A 20,989-nucleotide genomic window follows, 5' to 3' on the forward strand; every position below is an offset into this window, starting at 1 on the left:
TAAAGGAGTTATAAAAAGTAGTGTAATGTGTCATTGTATTTTGATCTAAGGGGCCTTTGAGGATGAGGATTTCGTCCTTCCAAAATGAAGAGTCTCTTACTCGAGTTTAATGTTTGCTTCTTTGAGGAAGAAGATGGTTTTAGGGGAGTGATGATTGTCTCATGTTGTTCTAGTTTTTAGGATGAACAAGAACTTGTTTTCTTTGCCATCGAAAGAAAGAAACAAAGAAGAAATTAAAAATAATTTTAACCTAAACCTTCGAGTGATAATGATTTTTTTTTTTTTGTGGTGTTCGGGGTTCGAACTCTGTACTTGCATATTTTATGCATTGCCTCTACCAATCAACTGAACTAAGCTCACAAGAACAAATAATAATGATTTAGCGAGGAGGAAAAGTGTGTCTCGTGATGAAATTAGGTCACCAAATTATTGTATTATTATGAAATGAAATTATAAAAAATAGGTAGGAAATTTTGCCGTTAATAAAACATTCTTTAATAATTTATAATAAAATATTATGGCGTAAGTTAACTCATATAACCGACCACATTTAATAAAATACTGTTTGGTTGTTTTTGTATTTATACTTTTTTGATTAATTTGTACAAAATGAGCAAACAAGTAAGTCTCTACCCTTATTGTGAGACATAGAGAGAGTAGCAAACGATTACTTTCAATATGGATCCAAAAGTCTTGAAGAAGGTAGCTAGCCGCAAAAGAGAAGGGAAAGTTGAAATCCTCTAGATCAATAGAAATCAACAGAAAAGAGATAAATTTCATCTCTTTTCTATCTAGAATGCCTCACACATTATTACTCTCTCATCACTTAGTCAACAATTATGTACAATCTAATCTCTCTTCATTGTCTAGAAGAAAACAAAATGTTACTCCTTTGCATAACACGGCATCACACATTTTTCTTCCTTCGGTTTCCTTTTCTTAATAACAATTAAATATTAAATACTTGATTTCCCTTTCAACATAATTAAATATTAAACCCATAAGTCATATGACTCATATATATAACATTAATAATTTAGTCATTTACGTGTTACATATGACGGCGAGCATGGTCCATAATTTCTTCGTTTCATTTTCCATTCAACAAACCATATATAAATATGTCTTTAACTCAAGTCATTCTTATTTCACTTCCAACTTTATTCACAACTCCTTCATTTTCTTGTTCCATCAAATCCATGACAAATTTTGAGTTCCCCACAAATTTTTCTAATGAATTACCAAACGACGTTGTTTTCTGCGGAAAAGTCATAACACGCAAAACTGAACCACAAGCAAACAAAGACAACACCACGGTTGTTGCCGGTATCCGGTCGCTGTCCGTCAAGGAAAACCGGAACCGAAGGAGTTCGAGTAAGAGTTACACAGGTATGTTTGGGATGGTGAAGTTTCCGTTACAAATGGAGTTGAGTGATATTAAAATGAGGCAAGAGCGTAGGGATCCGATGAAGCTGCCAAAGTTTACGGAGGAGGAGGACCGCGATGGAGGGAGTTGTTGGGAAATGGTGAGGCCGTTAAGGCGGAGGTGGACAATTATGAGGGCTTTGAAAACTTCATTTGGATGCATTCATATTGTTTAGTTTAATTTAGGAGTTTTTTTTATTTTTTTTAAGAATCCTTTATTCGGAATTCATTCATCTCGATGTTGGAATTCATTGATTTAACAACTGATTTTATACATTATATAATTCGTCAGATTCGTATTATGTGTATCATTGAAAATATTCTTCACTATCAAATTATTTGTTATTTTAGAGCATTTTCCTTCAAAAAAATTTTAGTATTTCATTTTAGGTTTCATAGACTACAAATAGTTGATCCAGTGATAACACTTTTGACCCACATTTTTATACTAGACCGTTGACCCGTGCGAACCCCGGCTAGAATAATTTTTTTGGTTAGGTAGTTTAGTGGCTAAAATTCACCTTATAAGGTGAATAAGTGGGGTGTCCGGGGTTTGAACCCTGACCCCTGCATGTAATAATGCATTGTCCTACCAACTGAGCTATGCTCACGGGACTATGTTAATATATGTTACGATAAATAAACACTTCTTTAAAAACATACCAAAATGAAAACAAACAGATAAAGAACTTTTTAGCTAATTTCTGAAACGGAAAATGAATTTTTTAGAATACAACCACATTAGTTTAGCCTATTTAAAATATCACAACTTGATTTGATGGTAAGAAGAAATCAAGTTCAGAAATTACTCTGAAATCCCTTTGAATCTCTAAATGAAGGATGCTTCTTGATGTGTTGTAACCAGAATTGCTTGTTTTGTGTCGACATGACCTGAATTTTCCCAAGTAACAATGACAAAAAACTACAAGAAGTGTATTTAAAGCTAAGAGGCAAAGGGAACAATTGGAGAGGAACACTGTGTTAGATGATGTTATGTCGATAGGCAATGACCGACTTAACCAAATAGACGGTGTTATGGTTATTGGCTTGGCATGTCTTGTGTAACACATGAACCAGGTAACCAAGATAGTTCTCAAATTAGGTAGCACCAACACGTATGATTACATTCAATTAATTTATTTTCTCAAATTATTTCTCGAATGGACAAGTTAGTGTCGTGTTTGTGCTTCATAGCAAGAAAAAGCAGGAGCATAAGCATAAGCATAACCACCTCTCATTAAGTAGCAAGATAAAGGTTAATAGTATCAATCAATGGAATCTGTGAATGGAACAATTGGGTGATTGCTAATGCTCATAGAGAATGAAACAATATAAATTCATGACAGTAAATAAATATTACAGAGAACAGTACCAATATGTAGAAAAATAGCAAAAAACTCAAAGCAACATTAAATAAATAACACATAAGACGAAAACACATATGGAGAATCTCTGAGATCCAACATAGCAAAGCGTGTAGGTCAAGGTGATACGAGACTCTCAACATAGACATTAGAGGAGAAATCGGTAAAAGCGAGATTTTGAATCCCCGAAATCTTTACGGTACCATTCTTATAATTGTAAACATATAACTTACCACAAAAGTCAAGCAACACTTGGTCATCCTCCTCATAGATAAAAAGCACAGGTGCATAGCAATTATCACTGAATTCTTTGAATGGAACACTGAACAATTTAGTCCAAGAATCCTTGTTTCCATAATCCTTCATAACCCAAATATTCAAAAAAGTTGTAGTGTGAGCAAGGACCCATAAGCAATCCCTACAAACCCCTAAGCTAAAGTAACGCAGACGTTGGTGAACACCATAATCTGGCTGCAAAATCTCTTGATAAGACTCGTTACCTAAATCAAGGGAAAGAATGACCCATGAAGAGTCATTATCTTGATCTTTTATGACCCAATGAATGGCGCCACTTACAAATTTCCCAACACGTCCTTCAGGTACACCCTTGTTTTCAGAAGGGAAGTCTGGAATCCTTCTCCAAACATTGCTACCTAAAGTATGAACCTTAACTTGAGTTTTGCAAAATTTATAGGAGTTATAATGTTGATAGCATGCAACCACAATTACTTTGTAATTATCGGTGAAACTATCATACCCGACACTATATAGAGTGTTTAATGTATGGCCAGGTAGGTTCAAAGGTGGCAATGTCTTCAATTTTCTGGTACAAGGGTTCCATGCTACCATATTACAATGTTTGTAATTGTATTGCACTCTGAAAAAGATGATGCCATCGCAAGAGTCAATCACGTGAGCATGAATGTCACGAGTGTTTAAAGGGAACTTAATCTTTGTCTCGATGGTGCTAGGTGAGTTGCTTAAAATAGAGCGAAGTTGGAAATCGGAGAGACTGAACTTCCTTCTTAAAAACATATTCCACGGGCATCTGAGGAGGTGGTAATGGCGGGTTTGTGACAAGCGAAGGTGATCTTTAGCGAATTTAGGATCGGAAATTATTGAATTCAAGGACTTACACACACACCTAAGTGTCAAAAGTGATTTCACGGGGAGCCTATGCAAGATTTCTAACAACAAATCGAGTGTTAATAGAGTAAACAGGTTGAGAGGATTTCTTGTTCCGGCTGTAAATGGTCGCCTGCTCATGGTTGCGGTTTGTGGACGCTGCTGAATTAGGTATACCGAGTGAGTGAGTGAGTGTCAAGGGTTAAAATACATCGTAACCCTAACTAAAGTGTGTATATATGGATCACATGTTTTATATACTTGCAATATATATATTTTTTTCGAAGTAATATTAGTTTTTGAAAAATAAATCTTTCTAAATCACTAGTAAAATACTCCTGCTTTCCATGAGCATAGTATAACTCAGTTGGCAGAGATATGCGTCGGGTTTGAACCCCGGATACTTATTCGCATTGAAAAAGGTGAATTCTAGTAACTAGTCTACGTGACAAAAAAAAAACTCGTGCTTTCGCGCGGGTCACGTAACATTGCGATAATTGTATATAAAATAATTAGATTGTTAATATTGTATAATGCTTATATACATTAAACGAAAATTATGAGAAAATTGATATGATAAAATTTTAAAAACTCATGACTATTTTCAAAATAAAATTAATGTAGTGTTTCTATTAAATAACTATTTATTTTATATGCAAAAGACTGTTCAATGATAGCACCACACCCGTTGCAAATTTTATGAACTTATATCTACATAAACAAATTTTTATATACATATATGAGAAAGTCGACTCATGACTTTTCAAAATAAAATTAATGTAGTATTTCTATTAAATAACTTTTTATTTTATATGCAAAATACAATTCAATGTTTGCACCACAGCCGTTGCAGATTTTATGTACTTATATTTGCATAAAAAGAATTATATACATATATGAGAAAGTCAATATGATAAAATTTTAAAAACACATGACTATTTTCAAAATAAAAATTAATGTAGTGTTTCTATTAAATAACTTTTTATTTTGTATGCAAAAGACTATTTAATGTTTCCACCGCTCTCGTTTCAGATTTTATGTATTTATATTTGCATAAACAAATTTATTTATATATATTAGCAAAAAGATGGTCACTCACGTGCATAAACAAGTCCCATTAAAGGTCTCTTTGTTCGCTTGGCGGCTTCTGAGAAACAAGTTACCAACTAGAGATAATTTTATGAGGCAGGGGGTTCTTCAAGACGGCAACAATGGTTGTGTTGGAGGATGCGGTCTCCCGGAAACTGCGGTGCATCTGTTCCTAGGGTGCAATGTTTTTGGAAGCTTATGGCTGCTCATTTGGAGGTGGCTAGGTATCTCCTCGGTTGATCCATTTGAGATACGTGATCACTTTATTCAGTTTGGGCATTTTGCAGCTTTACCCTGTTCATCTCATTCATTTTTGTGCCTGATTTGGCTTGCTTCTGTTTGGTCTCTTTAGAAGGAAAGAAATAACCGGATCTTAAAAAATGCGGCATCAGATTTACTCTCTATTTTAGACAAGGTTAAGTTGCTATCTTTTGTGTGGTTAAAGGCAAACATAGTTACCTTTGCTTTTGACTAGCATGACCGGTGGCGCAATCCACTTCATTGTATGAGTTTCGTTATGTAACTTTGTTTTTTTTTCTCCCGTTAGTCGGGTTCCGTTGTTTCAGGTTATGCTCTTGTAATTACTTTGTGAGTCTTCTATAGCACATCTTGTGCGAGGAAGACCACTTTTGGTTTTTTAATTCCATTTTGACTTATTCAAAAAATAAAAACATTATGGCGTAATTTGACTCATATAACCTACCCCACTATAATGCTCGGTTGTTTTTGTATTTATACTTTTTTTATTAATTTGTACTAGATGACCAAACAAGTAAGTCCTTACCCTTATTGTGAGACATAGAGAGAGTCGATAACGATTACTTTCAATATGGATCCAAAAGTCTTGAAGAAGGTAGCTAGCCGCAAAAGAGAAGGGAAAGTTGAAATCCTCTAGATCAATAGAAATCAACAGAAAAGAGATAAATTTCATCTCTTTTCTATCTAGAATGCCTCACACATTATTACTCTCTCATCACTTAGTCAACAATTATGTACAATCTAATCTCTCTTCATTGTCTAGAAGAAAAAGAAAATGTTACTCCTTGCATAACACGGCATGACACATTTTTCTTCCCTCATTTTCCATTTTTTAATAATAAATAAATATTAAATCTTTCATTTCTCTTTCAATATTTCAAAAACTAATAACTATATATATCAAGTGCTAAGTTTTATTTCAACTACTCCTTCACCTTTTGTTGCTCCATCCAAAACAATGAAACACAACCAGAAACTACTTGAACCTGTATACGATTTTGAATTCCCAGTAACTTTTTCTAGTGAACTACCAAATGACGTTGTTTTCTGCAGAAAAGTCATAACACGTAAAACTAACTAAACCACAAACAAACAAAGACGACACCACAATTGTTGCCGGTATCCGGTCACTGTCCGTCAAGGAAAACCGGTATTGGAGGAGTTCGAGTGAGAGAAAGAGTTACACGGGTATGTTTGGGATGGTGAAGTTTCCGTTACAAATGGAGTTGATTGATATTAAAATGAGGCAAGAGCGTAGGGAACCGATGAAGCTGCCGAAGTTTACGGAGCAGGAGGAAGTTGGTGGAGAGAGTCGTTGGGAAATGGTGAGACCGTTAAGACGGAGGTGGACGATTATGAGTGCTTTGAAGGCTTCGTTTGGATGCATTCACATTCTTTAGTTTAAGAGTTTTTTAATATTTTGTCCGAGAACCCTTTGTTTGGGATTCATTCATTCTCTATGTTGGAATTCATTGATTTAACGACTGAGTTTGTACACTGTATACTGGGAAACTAAGTATTTCCCTTATCCAAAATTGTGGGTTTAGTTTCTAGAAAAAAGAAAAAAAATAATCAATAGAGATATTCTTCAAAATTGGTACCGGGAAAAATCAAACTTGATACCTTCATAGGAGCATGTCTCAAGCCAACATCATCAGATCAACAGGTTTATGCAAACAAGTTTCTTGTTGGCAGAAGATTTTGTAAATCAAAAGCAGCCAGTCACAACTCCGTCCACATTTGATACACTGCTAAAACATGCTAGTACTATAGTACTTGTATATTCTTAGAATCAATACTATAATTTATGAGTTTAATTTTAATATATTGTCACTGTAAAAAAAAAAAATTACACTGTCAAGTAATCAAAACTAATCGTATTGTAGTGATCAGACAATCATAATTTATTGACAGTATAAAAAATCTTTACACTGACAGTACATATTGGTCCATACTTTATATGTGTGGAAACACAAACAATATCTCCAAGCTAACACCTTGAATTAGAAGGACTAGGTAGCTTCTCACTGTATTCAACTATGGCTGATGGTGGAAGAAGACCACTGCTTATCTCATGTACCGTTGAGAAGAGAGGGAACAACTCTAGCCACCCACGATGGCTTAGTACCTCATATACTTCCCTTGCAGTTGAGACACCCTAAATATTGCAACAAAATTGAACATTAATTTATAATAACATCATCAAAATCAACAACCTGTAAAGCACAAACACTTCTTGGATTATGTGTGTCCTGGTTTCGGACACAGACATGATACCAACACCTATAATTACACTGAATTATGTAATTTTCTCAAATTATTATCTGTGTTGGTGTCCATGTCGTATCCGGTGTCTATATATGTGCTTTATTGTCAACAACATAAGTTATTTTTCACTTCATAATAATAACATCATCATAACCACGTTAAGATCATATTTAACTTTATATGGTTCTTAAAAAGCAGAATCAAACTATAACATATTGGATTTAACATATGCTTTTGAAAGCTTATTTAGACTTATATTATGACATAAACATTTGCATACATCCTTACAAAAACTTACAAACATAGCGTATATGGTATGTCCATAAACTATATTAAGCTTACATTCATTCTTTAGATAATTTATTCTCATAACCCATTTTAAACTTATGGAGAGATATTTTCTATCATTTCCTCTTTGATTATAGATATATTTCGCGTGCAAATTTAATCTGTTTATCGGTGTATGTTTGATATCACGGTAGGTTTGTTAGAATCATGTGAATTAACGTGATTTTGTAAATACTACAAAGTGTAGTTTCTGCAAAATCATGATAGCTCACTGTGATTTTTACAAATTGTCCATGATAACAAACATGCACTCAACTTATTGAAGCTTATTGAATAAGTGCTTAATCCAAACGCCTCCATGATGATCAACTTATCTTCTTATCCATATTCTTCACAAGCTGCCTCATTTGAAACTTCCAATACAAGAAACAAACCAAACCAATTCCAATAATAACATACATCCAAACACTCTTATCCTCACTCTCTTTAGAAGATCTAACTTCCACAATTCTAAAACCCTCCCTCCCAAAACTCCCTAAAATACCCTCCTTCACATGTCCATACAACACATACCCCCTGTCATTATCCCTAACTACAACTGAAGTAGGGTACCCTTCCAAGTCAAGGTCAATTTCATCAAACACCACACCCTCTACCCATGCATCATCACTCTTTAAAAACCACAATTTATTAACTTCTGGTGACACAACCAAAACGATGCCGTCAGTTCTCAAACTAACACCATCAGGACATGTTAGATCTTTCTCGAGTTTCACGATCTCAACGGTAGTACCATCGTCCGCATCAACTTTGAATATCTTGCCTGTATTAGATTGCACCACCAGAAGGTAACCGTTATCATTGCTGATGTAAGCAATACCGTTAAGACCACAGTAACTATATGGTGTATCGAGGTCCACCGTAGGTTCGGTGAACTTCGGTGAGTTCGAGAAAATCGACGGTTCTCCGTTGGTGTTAACTTTCCAAATGTAATTGTCGCCAGAGTTTGTTACGTAAGCGTTTCCAGTGGGGTCCACTGCAACGTCGTTTGCAACGGGTTGGTCAGAGGGTTTGGAGGAGGGTAGGTGGGAGAGGAAGAGACGGTTTCCGGAAATTAGGTCGTAGGCAGCAAGAGCGTTGAAAGGAGGATAGGGTTTAAGAGCGTGGATTGCGGCGAGGATGCGGTTGTTGTGAGAATCGACAGTGAGGCCTAAAATTGTGACGTTTTCGGGGAGGGAAGGATCAAAGATTAGGGTTTTGATTACGCCAGTGTATGAGATGGCGGAGATTGTGCGGTGGTGGAGGGAGCTGACTATGAAGTGTTGATTTGTTGGGTCCCATGCTATGCTTTCTGGATAGAGGTTGGGTGATCGGAAATTGATGACGTGGGGTTTTCCGGCGATCAGCGGTGAAATTTGGAGAAGGATGAAGAGGAGGATTGTGGTGGGGCAAGTGGTAAGGGTGTGTTTGGATGAGTGCATTGCCATGGTGAAATTTTAGGATTTTGATTCGGTGACTTTGTGGCGGGAAAGTCACAGTAACTTTAGTGTATTTTATTAAAGAGAAAGATGAAAATAAATGATAGATAAGATAAGATCAGAGAGAGAGATTGGAATTAGATTAGATAGTTTGTTTATTTATAAATAATCAAAGATAGTGTTTACTTTCTTGTCAAAAGGGTTACCTTATGTTGTTTCTTGTCAAATGGGAAAGATTATGATATTGATATATATTACAAGTTTAGAATTATTCAACCATTTTATTATTAGAAAAATGTGGGTCTCCACCATCTTAACCAATAACAAATGGCACCATCTCTATGGCTACATCAAAGATTAATGTGATCATAGGTAAAGAGACCTCAAAATATGTCTATGTGATTGGAATCTAAGATTATTTAGTAATTACTTTTCAAAGCAAACATTTATATAGTTTTTGGTTTGGCATGGTAAGCAAGATTCATGAATATACCTGCAATTTCTGGCCTTGTAGCATTTCTGCTTCAAGCTCATCGAAAGATCTGTAGAAAATATCAAAAAACAGGTAGAACTAATCAGCTGTTTTCCTTTTTTCAGCCGGGAACGAATTATAGACCAAAGAGAATGAAAACAAAACAAAAACAAACCTCTTCCCTCCATTCTTTGCATAAGCTTCAGCAACTTTCCTGTTTCTTCCACCCACTGCAACAACAAAGATATATCGGTTTCTAATGAAACTACGCAGCAAATTTTTAGGAAATGCACTTGATGTAGTGAAAATTACTGAAGTCACTACATTCGATAGACTTTGATGCGTTGGATGAAGATCGAACGGTCAAAGTTAGTATTTTAAACGATGTTTGCAGTTATATCTGATTCATGAAGTAAAACTATGAACTGTTCGATCTTCATCCAACAATCGAGATTTGTTGATTGCAATGACTACGATTTCTCGACTGCGGAGGTGAAATTCTTACAGCAAGTTGTGATAAGGTCGGCTACACCACAGCTCTCGAAAAAAGTACTGTCCTTAACAGATGGAAACAATAACTTTGAAAATGCCTTCATTTCTCTGAGACCAAGTCTCATGATTGCAGCCTGCACATATTAAAAGAATATTATATACAAAAAATAAATATTTTCAACGTTAAAATCTTTATATCGTTAAATCATTTTAAGCTTACTTTTGTATTATTTCCCATCTCCAAGCCATCAACAAAACCTGTACCATTTTTGTGTCATTCTTTGATCATTCACAAAATTTTACAAAATAGATGTAGTAAAGTGAAAATACAGTGCAACAAACCTGCTGCTATGGCCACAACGTTTTTTAGAGTTCCACATAATTCAACTCCTTCAACATCTTGAACCTAATTTTAATATAGAACACAAAGAACATAAGCACAAGAAAAGTAATATAAATGTCAGTGTCTTACAAATTTCAAACTTCTCATGCACACATGATTCTATCATATGTCATGACAATATTTCTTTGGTATTGCTTTAACCAAAGTCCAGATCTGAATCCTCTATAGCAGCTGCAGATTCATTGGATCCAGGTGCATGATTCAACTACACTTAATGCATGTTTGGATTGGCGATAAGTTTGGCAAAATCACACTGAATCACCTCGATTTTGCGAACATCTATATTTTTTAGAGCTTTAATAGAATCACAGTGACATTGTGATTTTGTCAAACTTACCTCGAATCCAAACATGAATTTAGATCCGACAGTTCTACAACTACATAAATGGTGCAGTTGTTGCAGAGGATCCAGACAACCAAATTTCACAATTTCATTCGAAATAGGATTTGGATCCTCTCCTACTATGTAACGGTGCAGCAAAATTTTTGTAACTAGGACGGCATACAACCGCTTGCGGTAGCACTTTTTACACGAATATTTTTTGCTGCACTATTGCATCGTAGGATAGGATCCGAGTCCTTCAAAATAACATTTGACAAGTTTGTATTTTTTACGAGATTGCTTCACTCACAGCTGTCACGATGAAATAAGGAGTGTAAAACAAATGAACCCATCTCTCTGCAGCTTCTCGGTTCTGCCTGTATCCAACAGTTGCTTCACTGAACTTCTCTACCGCTATCTGTACAAAAAGTTATAATCGAAATAGCAAAAAGTTAAAGAACTCTAATCCTCTACGGCTATGTACGGTGCAGTAACTGTATTGACCTTTAGAATTAAAGAGAAAAATTTCTCTCTAATCTTACGATCCATACTACTGTTGCACCATACTGCAGTAATCGAGCATCCAATTTGAAAATTCAATCCTCTAGCAAGAAAATTGGAAGAAAAAGAAAAGTAAATAAAAAAATCGATTTTTTTTTTCTAACTACCTCATTTGCGATGTTTGCTCCCATCAACACAGAACAGTTGATTCCAAGTTCTTCAGAAATTAGAGTAGAGATCATGCAAGGGCCTTCCATTTTGACTTCCATACCTTTAACAAGGGAAATAGCCTCGGCATCAGCCCTTATCTTACCAGCTATCCTTTTGCATATTCCTTCCATAAATTGATGCGGTGTCACAAAGACTAACATATTCGCATCCCTCACTGCATAATTTACTCAATCAGAACAGCACACAACTTGACACCAACACCTCACCCTAAAAAATGTAAACGATTTTTTAATGGTTTAGGAGTTTCCTACATTTTTTTCTTATTTGAAAATCTTAAATTTTCTCATTCATAGTAAAAGTTTTTTTTTTTTTATTTATTTATTTTTTAAAAAAAGTACTAATTAATACCTGCATTTTCTAAGTCGGGATCTGCAACAACATTTTTGCCAAGCTTGATTCCAGGGAGGTATTTTACATTTTCCTGCCAGAAGCAATAACAATATACTAATATTCATTATTGTGTATAGTCTAGTATATCAATCGCAGATAGCAGAAAATAACGGCTTGTTAACATTCAGCTATACAAAAGTGTTATTGCTATGTTTTAGCTTCTATTCGACAATATTTTGTACTAAAAAGAGTAACGCAAAACACAACAATTTGTTTAAATATCGCTACTACACTATAGCATTATAGCGCTGCTATAGCTGCTATTTAACAACACTAGTCATTAAAAGCGTATCGCAAAACACGGTGATTGTTTAAATTATGTTACGCAATAATGCTGCTATAGTCCCTATTCGACAACATTTTATACTAAATAGCGTATTGCAAAGCAACCACAATTTGTTCAAATATCGCTACACTATAGCATTATAGCGCTGCTATTTCACGACACTAGTCATTGGAATGCTAAATATGAAATGATGAAATAGTCCTTACATTGGTTTGATTGATCACATCCGTGAGCTTCTCTCCACTTGGTAATGTCTCCTCATATACCCACATCCTTACTTCATCTGAATTTACCAAACAACTCATCAAAATGAGAACTTTAAGATTCTACAGGAAAGTCTGTTTGTTTATGTCAAATGCTATGTTTCAACATGAAGTTAAAATTTCCATATTCCAAAATCACATTAACATTTTCACCATTATATATCTCCCAAATCCCAACTCGTGAATTCACGAACATCAGACACGACATTGACATGTATCAAGTATAATCCAGTAATAATTTATATACAGAATGAATGTGTTTGAACATATAGGCAAACATAGTGTCACATTAAATTCATAAAAATGAGAAATTTATGATTCTGTCGAAAAGTTTATTTGTTTTACATGAACAATTATGTTTCAACATAAAGCTAAAATTTCCATATTCCATAATCACATTGGCATCCCAACATGTGAATATCTACAAAACATTTACAGTGACATGTATAAAGTTTAAACCTATAATTATTTAAGAAAATGATTGAATATCAACACGTGCTACTGTCGTTATCAGACACATGTTGAAAATTACACACATGTTACACAAAATTCAGTGGTCCAAAAGAAACACAACTTAATCTTCTAAAACAAATCTCATCAAATGCAATGAACTCAAAAAGAAGAGAATTATAACAAAGAAAATTACCATGAAAATTGTTCATCCTAATGGTGTTAGAAGCAATAAGTTTAGATGCAACACTACCCCAATTACCACTACCAATAACAGTAACCTTGGATCTGTTTGTAACATCATCAACATTGTTCAAACCATTGTTTTGAGACACATTTTCTACTCCTTGAACCTCCAATGCTGGAGCCATGACAGAACAATTGAGAATTAAGTGAATATTTCAATGAATGGAACAGAAAAACAATGAAAAGAAGAAGAAGAATAGAAGCTAAGAGAATGAATATAAGGGAAAGAAAAGGGTCATTGAGGGCGGAGAAGACAGACACAAGTTTCGTGAGAAACTATGTTTGTGTTTATGTTTATCTCAGAAATGTGAAATCTTGCAGTTAAATCTTGGCGATTCAGTCTATGTTGTTGGCAGTGTGGAACAGGACAAAGACAAATACATTGTTTTTGGTTTATGTTGGGCCCACTTTGTGAATTAAACTAAGACATTTATTTTTTTGTTTTTTTAATTTTCACTGAAACAAAAATAACTGATATCATTAATTAAAAATTGTTTAATATAAGGAGAAGAAAAATAAAAAAATATGGTGACTAGACCAAGATCAAGCTCTCATAACAAGGGTATGAGTAACCATGTTTGTCGTATTAAAATTTCTTTAATTTTTAGTACCTATACAAATTTTAGGGTTAATAAGTTTTTATATCATGTAATATAGTTCGTTTTCGATTTTTCCCTATAAAATTTTTAGGGTTAAATATGTTTTTGGTCCCTATAAATATACTAACTTTTCGTTTTAGTCCCTCTAAAATTTTCCTTAAACTTTTAATCCTACAAAATTTTCAATCTTTACTTTTGGTCCCTCGTTTAAAGTAAACTCATATGTAGAATTCATATTTTCAAATAAAATTTTGCAGAAAAATGTATAATATTACAAGAATCTCTCCCAAAAAAGTTTAGAATTTTTTACCAAAACATGAATTAAATATGAATTTTTATATTTTTGGCGGTAAAAAAATTCATATTTAATTCATGTTTTGTTAAAAAATTCTAATTTTTTTGGAGTGATTTTTACAATATTTCATACAAAATAGGGACCAAAAGTAGCGATTGAAAATTTTATAGGGACTAAAAGTTGAAGGAAAATTTTAGAGGGACTAAAACGACAAGTTTGTATATTTATAGGGACCAAAAACATATTTAACCCAAATTTTTATTTTGATTCACCCCTTGTAAAATATTTTTGTTTTAATTTACCCTCCTAATAGACTAAACAAAGACGAAAATTTCTTGAAAAATAAAATAAAATTGGTTTTTGCGTGTTTAAATTTTCAATAAATGAATGTATGTATGTATGATTGCATGATCGATGAAAACGAATGAATGGAAGTGTGAATGAATGATTGAAATTAGGTAAAAATGCCAATACAATTGTTCTAGTAGTGGGCAGAGACCCTGCATGACTTAACTCACGCTGATTTCAACATGACTTAAGTCACATTACGTTTAACACCTGCGTAACTTAAATCACGCTAAAAATATTTTAGTCAGTTTGTATGGAGGATGAGCCATTCTTGATGGAAGAAGAGCAATTTTCATGCCTTTCAAACTCATACCTTGAACGTGAATGATGTAGTTTTTCTCATGCCCAAAACTTGACAAAATGCCAAATCCAATTCCTAACCAAAGCCCGGAACAAAATTATTACCAAGTAAGAGTTACCACTCCACGTGAAATGTTATTTTATCTATTTTTTTAAGAAGCCCTCTTAAATTTAGTTTTTTTTTTAGAAATAGATGACTAAGTACTTTTTATTTTAACAAAGATAACTAAGTACTTAGATCTATTTGAATTGACTTATTTTCGAACTTATGAAAATTAATTTATACAAATAAATAAGTTTTTATGTTAATTAATAAGTTCTTATCAACGAAAATTATATCTTCATAAACTGTTTTTTTATAAATTATGTTAACAAGCTTATGAATAATTGATAACGGTTTATTCATTTCCATAAGTTCAAAAATAAGTCAAAACAAACGAGCCCTTAGTAGTTAGTATCCCACCCCAAATTTATAATGTTGCTAGTTTCAAAAACAACCTCAAACTTAATAATTTGATACGATAAAGAAATTAAAATTTCTACATCACTTCAAGAAGGATGAAAAGATTAACATTTTAGGTCAATGGCTTATAATATATTAATATGGGTATGTCACCTAACAAGCATCATTACTCCAAAAGGAAGATAGAGGAAAAAAACATCATATGAGTATGAGAGAGTAAATTATCCAAAAATTATTATAAAATAGATGTACAAATATCATTTCTTCCTAACAAAAGGGTATGTAAAGCTCAAAGAGGCTTGGTAAAGGACAAATTAACAAACTAACCGTAAAGAATAATCATAAGTTATAGACAATGAACATAAGCATGGATACTCACATTAATAACAAAAGAGTTTAAGTGTTTGTCAGCAAAAGCTCATATGTTAGGTTAACAGAGTCGAGAAGTTAATATGTTGAAAACTTATCTCTTGACATGTTCTTCAATCACACATCTCTTTTGAATTGTAGTGACAACACAATTTCATAAAAAAAAAAAAAGCAGTCAAGTTCATTACTTCATCATAATTCATACAGTAAGACTCGTGAAAGTATGTACTTAATCATAATTAGTAGATTCCATTTAAGAAATTTGTGTAAGATCTGAATTGGAGAAATTGAAGGTTTATTAAATATTATTAAAAAATTATAAATGAGTGATGTATACATATGCGATCCATTTAAATACTCAAAAATGAATGTCTTCATTATAGATTTGATGATCATCGTTATGGCTACTGTTGTTGAGGTTAATCATAAACACAAGGTCCAGTCTTCAACCCTTCAAACCAAGCTATGCCTATCACAATCTTTAGAGGCAAATCCATATCTCTTATTTCTCTCCTACATTCATCTTCTCCAATGCATCGAAGTTTCTTTTTAAGATAGATGCGGGAATTCAAGCCATTATTAAAGGAGAAGAGATTGATGTATGGAGATGTGATCAGTGATACCATCGCCCAAACATAAAATGATACCAAGAAGGGTTTGACAATTGGCTATTGTAATTTTTTTTTAATGATAAATTTTAGTATATTTGTTAATTAGTATGTTAAGGACTTAAACCATCCATATATCATTCACTCAACAACTCTTTAAATATCAAGGCTGGCAAGTTTTTTTTCTTTATAATAATAAATGTTAGTGTCTTAATTAGTATTTTATCTTTCTTGGTACAGTCTTAAATAGTATTTTAATTGTGTTAGTGTTAGTATTTTTTTTCCTTGTCAAAGACTTGAACCACTATTTTTCATTCCACACTCTTTTAATCTTTTAGCTCAAATAAGTTAAACTAGCCAACCCCAAGGTTTATAACTCATCATAACATAAGTTTGTCAAAAAAATAAAACTCATAACATAAGTTAAACCTTTCAATCCCATCTTTAATTTAATTCTAGAAGATAATTATTGAAACCTAGATAGATGAAATCAAAAAACGATCTTTTTTTTAAGAAGCTAAGAAAAATATATTAAAACAACAAACAACTCCTTAAACACAAGTAGTGTTTAAGAGAGCTGCCAAGAAACTGTTGCAATAATGTTAAGCCACAAACAACCAGAACGCAAGAAAATAAAGCTAACAATTACACAATAGCTTTAAGGCAACTAAGAGGATTCTGCCTCCATACAGAGTAGTCAAAATCAAACAAGATGTAGTACGATCTCAACCACCAATACGTTTGGAGTTTAACCTTTTCAACAAGAGTGTCAATTTGATCAGACTTGTTGTGGAAAATCATGTTGTTGCGATCTTTCCAAATAACAAAAAGAACTGAAGTCCAAATAGTGGTAAACGCAATCCTAGAGTTTTTGGAAAACCCTCCAAGACCACGAAACTGATGAGCATGAACAAGAATGTCTCCATGAAAAGCCGCCTCGAACCCCAACCACTTTGTAACCAATGACCAAAGCCGCCCATAAACAGGACCGGTAGAACAAATGATGATGGTCTTCAGGTTCCCCACACAGGGCCACACATGGAAGTTGAGTAGCATCAATAACTCCTCTCCTAAGCAGATTATCCTTAGTAGGAAGCCTATTTAAAAAGAGACGCCAAATAAAGATATTCACCTTCAACGGAACCGCCTTAAGCCACAAAAAGCTATTGAACCCTTCATTAAGATTGGTATCATCGCTGTTAAGTATTCATAAGCTGATTTCACTGTGTAATACTGCGACACATGGAGTTTCCACACCCACCTGTCAATCGTTCCAACCTGCAAAACACAAACGCTCCACACACTCCATAAGAAGTCCCTCCTCCCAAGCAAATAACCTTCTCCGCCACTTCCACGCCTCGCCTCCAAAACCCCATCCTAACTCACACATCTTCGACACCGTAGCTAGTATATTTGAATTTAACCATACAGATATACACAAAACTGTAAGAGCTAAATAAATTAAATTAAATTAAATTATTAACATGTTTAAATTGATATGATAATGTTTAAATTACCATGTTCAAGAAACGTAGACCGAGAAAAGGACCAAAAGGTTGAACATAAGTTTTTCTCTTTCAAGGAAGGTTGAACATAAGTTATTGCGATGATTATATGGTTGGGGTTTGATGCTTAATGATGCATGATTTATTTTTTAAAATTATTTATTCTACGAGTTCCCCATTGTTTTCTTTTTTTAAATTGATGTCTATTCAATTTTTTTATTTTTTTTTACAATCAAGAAATATTACTTCTTTTTTCTGGTACAAAGAGAGATTACATTTAACAGCTTAAATAAGTGCCCTTCAAAAGCTACTTAAATAAATGAAAATGACACAGTGGAACTACGATAAAACTTTGTCGCCGTCGAAAATTAATTAAGGGTTGTTCGAAAACAATGAAGTTGTCATCAAAATTTATTAAAATATGAAAATACATTGAAAAACTCTTTAAAATGAAAAAAATATCTTTGAAACCAAGTTTTGGTTCCGGAGTCAATGTGTGTGGAATATTTTAGCACCTTGTTATGATATCCATTAAAAAACGGTTACATCTAATTAATTGAGTAAAACAATATGTTAACTTAAAATTATTTATTTCTCTTTATTATTAAATACGAATTAAAGTTTTGTTAAATGAATTCTCCTGCTTGAATAGGGGAGAAAAAGATTGGTCTCTTGCTTCTACGTATCACTCGAACGATAGAGATTCAAAAGAAAGTTAAAGGATAAAAGATGTGTTAATTTTGATAAAAGAAAGTTGAGTGGTCTCTTGTGGGTTGATTGATTTTAAAGAAATTATAGTTGATGTAATAAATTGCGATGATTTTGATAAAAAAAAAGTTGAGGGAATGAGAAAAATAGATTATATATGATGTTTGCATTATTGCTGATTGATTTTCAAGGAATGTTTTTTTGGTTTGTAAATTTTGATTAAAAAAATGCTAGGATTTGATTAAAAAAAATAGTGTGAATTAAGAGGAGTTTGTTTGATTGTTGGTTGGGTTGTTTTAGATGTGAGTTTTAGAACCATCAATGAGTACACCTTGTATTTTAGCAATTCATGAATTAAAAGAATGTCACATTCAACTAACCTTTTAAAAAATGATTCATTTTAAAAGTGAAGTTGAGAACGATCAAGTTGTACAATTTATATCCTAACAATTTGAGAATAAAAAAGATGACACGTCTAGTTAACTCTCTTTAAATGATTTATGTTGATTAATTTGTTATAAAAGTGAGTTTTAGAACCAACAAATTGTACGACTTGTGTTTGGATCACTTAAGAATTAAGATGTTACACCCCATTAACTTCTAAAAATTTGCTGTCTTATTTAATTTTCATGTTTAAGTTCATTTGAAAAAGAAGAAAAAATTCAATACAAACCCCAAACAAAGTGTTAAAAAAAGAAGATAAATAAGTTAGAAAATGAAGATAATAAAGGGATGAAAAGGAAATTGAAACGTAAAACACCAAAAGGAAAAGACATATATAGTAAGGATGAGTTAAGTAAAGTGAAGTAAAACACCAAAACAAAAAGATTGTTTTCATGGTGATAGAAGATAAGAATGAATCCCCGTGAGCTTAGCTTAGCTGGTAGGGATATTGCATTTTATATGCAGGGGTTGGGGTTCGAACGCCAGACACCTTACTTCTCCACAATTAAATTGTGTGAGCTCTAGCCACTAGGCTACTTGACAAAAAAAATAAAATAAAAGATAAGAATGAAAATGAAAGCAATTTAGAGAGTGAGAAAATGGGCTTGAAGTTGAACCTGTCTCACCAAACATACAAGAAAAAACATATAATAACCTGTTTCTTTTCCCACATTACACGAGCTTCTCACACGCTCTATACAGTTCGGATTTTAGAATCCAAATAGGACGCTTAAGAAGCTCAAAAGGTGGGAAAAGTAATGGCCTACACAATATAAACTAAAAATGGTGGTGCATGGAATGGTGACACCTATAAATTTTTCACGCGCTCTATACAGTTATTATTTTATAACCTAAACAGTGTAAACAACTTATAAAACCCTCCAAAACACGTGAAATATTTCAAATTTTAGAATCCAAATAGAGTATGTTAGAAAATATTAAGGTGGGAAAAGAAATTCCATGGAATGGTGTATGGAGAGAAGAAGGAGTAACCCCCTTGCTCTACATTGTTGCTTTTCCCTTTTATATCGTCTTTGTATTTTAGGTTACCTCCCTTTTCAGTAACCTTCTATTTGATTTTTCAAGATTGAATTTATTGGCAAACCCTTGTGTTCATTCGATTATATTTAGTTTTGTATTGTTGTATGATTTGGCAGAAAAATTGGGGTTGCATAGATGGATGAGGGAAGGAGGGACACAAAATTTTGATTACTTGCATTCTTGGTGAAAGATCTATGCATATTTGGTAAATAAGAAGGACAAGCAACTGAAGAAGAGGGAGTTGGGACACTGCAGTGAAAGCTTAAAATAGAGAATAGAAAAAACAACTAGTAAAGAGAAGTTGAAATGATGCTGAAAATAGGGGATCCGAGAGAGTATGTATGTTGCTACCATTATTATTTTTTATTATTTCTTGACTCAACGGACAAAAAATGGAATTAATTGAAAATGTCTAACTTAAACAATTGTATTTTTTTCTTACAAAATTCGATAATATCCATCTTCACACCTAGTGAGGATCTTTTTTCAAGAAGCTACATTAGTCCATCCAAATTGACAATAAAGAGAATCGAATCTGATATAGAGAAACAATCTCTCATATCCGAAGTCAATACCATCACGTCAACCCAAATGGATTTCTAGTGCAGATCTTATATTGCATCGTAAAATTCTCATATTGTTATGCTAATCCGACTTTGATACCATATTACTACATGGACTTCAATCTCCTTGTCAAAACCTAACTCATAAAATGGAGATAACAAATCATATAGTTACATATATATTGCTTCTGATACCAAATTAACCATAGGACATACATCCTTTTATTTTTGTTACCTGAGAGAAAAAAAAAAGTAATTACATCTTAATAAAGGACACTACTACAACATCCGCTAGAAGTGTTAAAGAGAGACAAGATAGTTGTGTTGGAATAAAATATGTTTTACAATAAGCCTTAATGAATTTTGATGATAACAAGGTATTAAAAATTGTCAAT

General features: G+C 33.2%; 3 protein-coding genes across 3 annotated transcripts; all 3 read right to left on the bottom strand.

Moving 5' to 3' along the window:
* Positions 1-2,906: 2,906 nt before the first annotated feature.
* LOC11413003 (F-box/kelch-repeat protein At3g23880) lies at positions 2,907-4,055 on the bottom strand. The gene has a single exon (XM_003618733.1). It carries the CDS (start codon positions 4,053-4,055, stop codon positions 2,907-2,909), a length of 1,149 nt encoding a protein of 382 aa, XP_003618781.1.
* Positions 4,056-7,000: 2,945 nt separating this feature from the next.
* Positions 7,001-13,712, bottom strand: LOC25495655 (glycerol-3-phosphate dehydrogenase [NAD(+)]). Its single transcript, XM_024786304.2, has 11 exons — positions 13,302-13,712; positions 12,599-12,675; positions 12,065-12,137; positions 11,653-11,870; positions 11,295-11,402; positions 10,602-10,665; positions 10,480-10,517; positions 10,273-10,393; positions 9,943-9,997; positions 9,789-9,837; positions 7,001-7,419 (listed from the first exon to the last, which is right to left on the bottom strand). Exons 1-11 carry the CDS (start codon positions 13,474-13,476, stop codon positions 7,252-7,254), a joined length of 1,146 nt encoding a protein of 381 aa, XP_024642072.1. The 5' UTR covers positions 13,477-13,712; the 3' UTR covers positions 7,001-7,251.
* LOC112422717 (uncharacterized) lies at positions 7,759-9,749 on the bottom strand. The gene has a single exon (XM_024786305.2). The coding sequence runs from the start codon at positions 9,302-9,304 to the stop codon at positions 8,183-8,185; it is 1,122 nt and encodes a 373-aa protein (XP_024642073.1). The 5' UTR covers positions 9,305-9,749; the 3' UTR covers positions 7,759-8,182.
* Positions 13,713-20,989: the final 7,277 nt, after the last annotated feature.

Source organism: Medicago truncatula, chromosome 6, assembly GCF_003473485.1.
Source record: "Medicago truncatula cultivar Jemalong A17 chromosome 6, MtrunA17r5.0-ANR, whole genome shotgun sequence".
Classification (NCBI taxonomy): Eukaryota; Viridiplantae; Streptophyta; class Magnoliopsida; order Fabales; family Fabaceae; genus Medicago; species Medicago truncatula.

Bases quoted from the DNA above. Each gene is read 5' to 3' on its own strand.
- LOC112422717 (XM_024786305.2), bottom strand. From the start codon at position 9,304: ATGGCAATGCACTCATCCAAACACACCCTTACCACTTGCCCCACCACA.
- LOC25495655 (XM_024786304.2), bottom strand. From the start codon at position 13,476: ATGGCTCCAGCATTGGAGGTTCAAGGAGTAGAAAATGTGTCTCAAAAC. The intron at 12,676-13,301 runs GTAATTTTCTTT...TGGTAAATTCAG, and splicing joins TAGGATGAACAATTTTCATG to ATGAAGTAAGGATGTGGGTA. The intron at 9,838-9,942 runs GTTTGTTTTTGT...TATTTTCTACAG, and splicing joins GCAAAGAATGGAGGGAAGAG to ATCTTTCGATGAGCTTGAAG.
- LOC11413003 (XM_003618733.1), bottom strand. From the start codon at position 4,055: ATGAGCAGGCGACCATTTACAGCCGGAACAAGAAATCCTCTCAACCTG.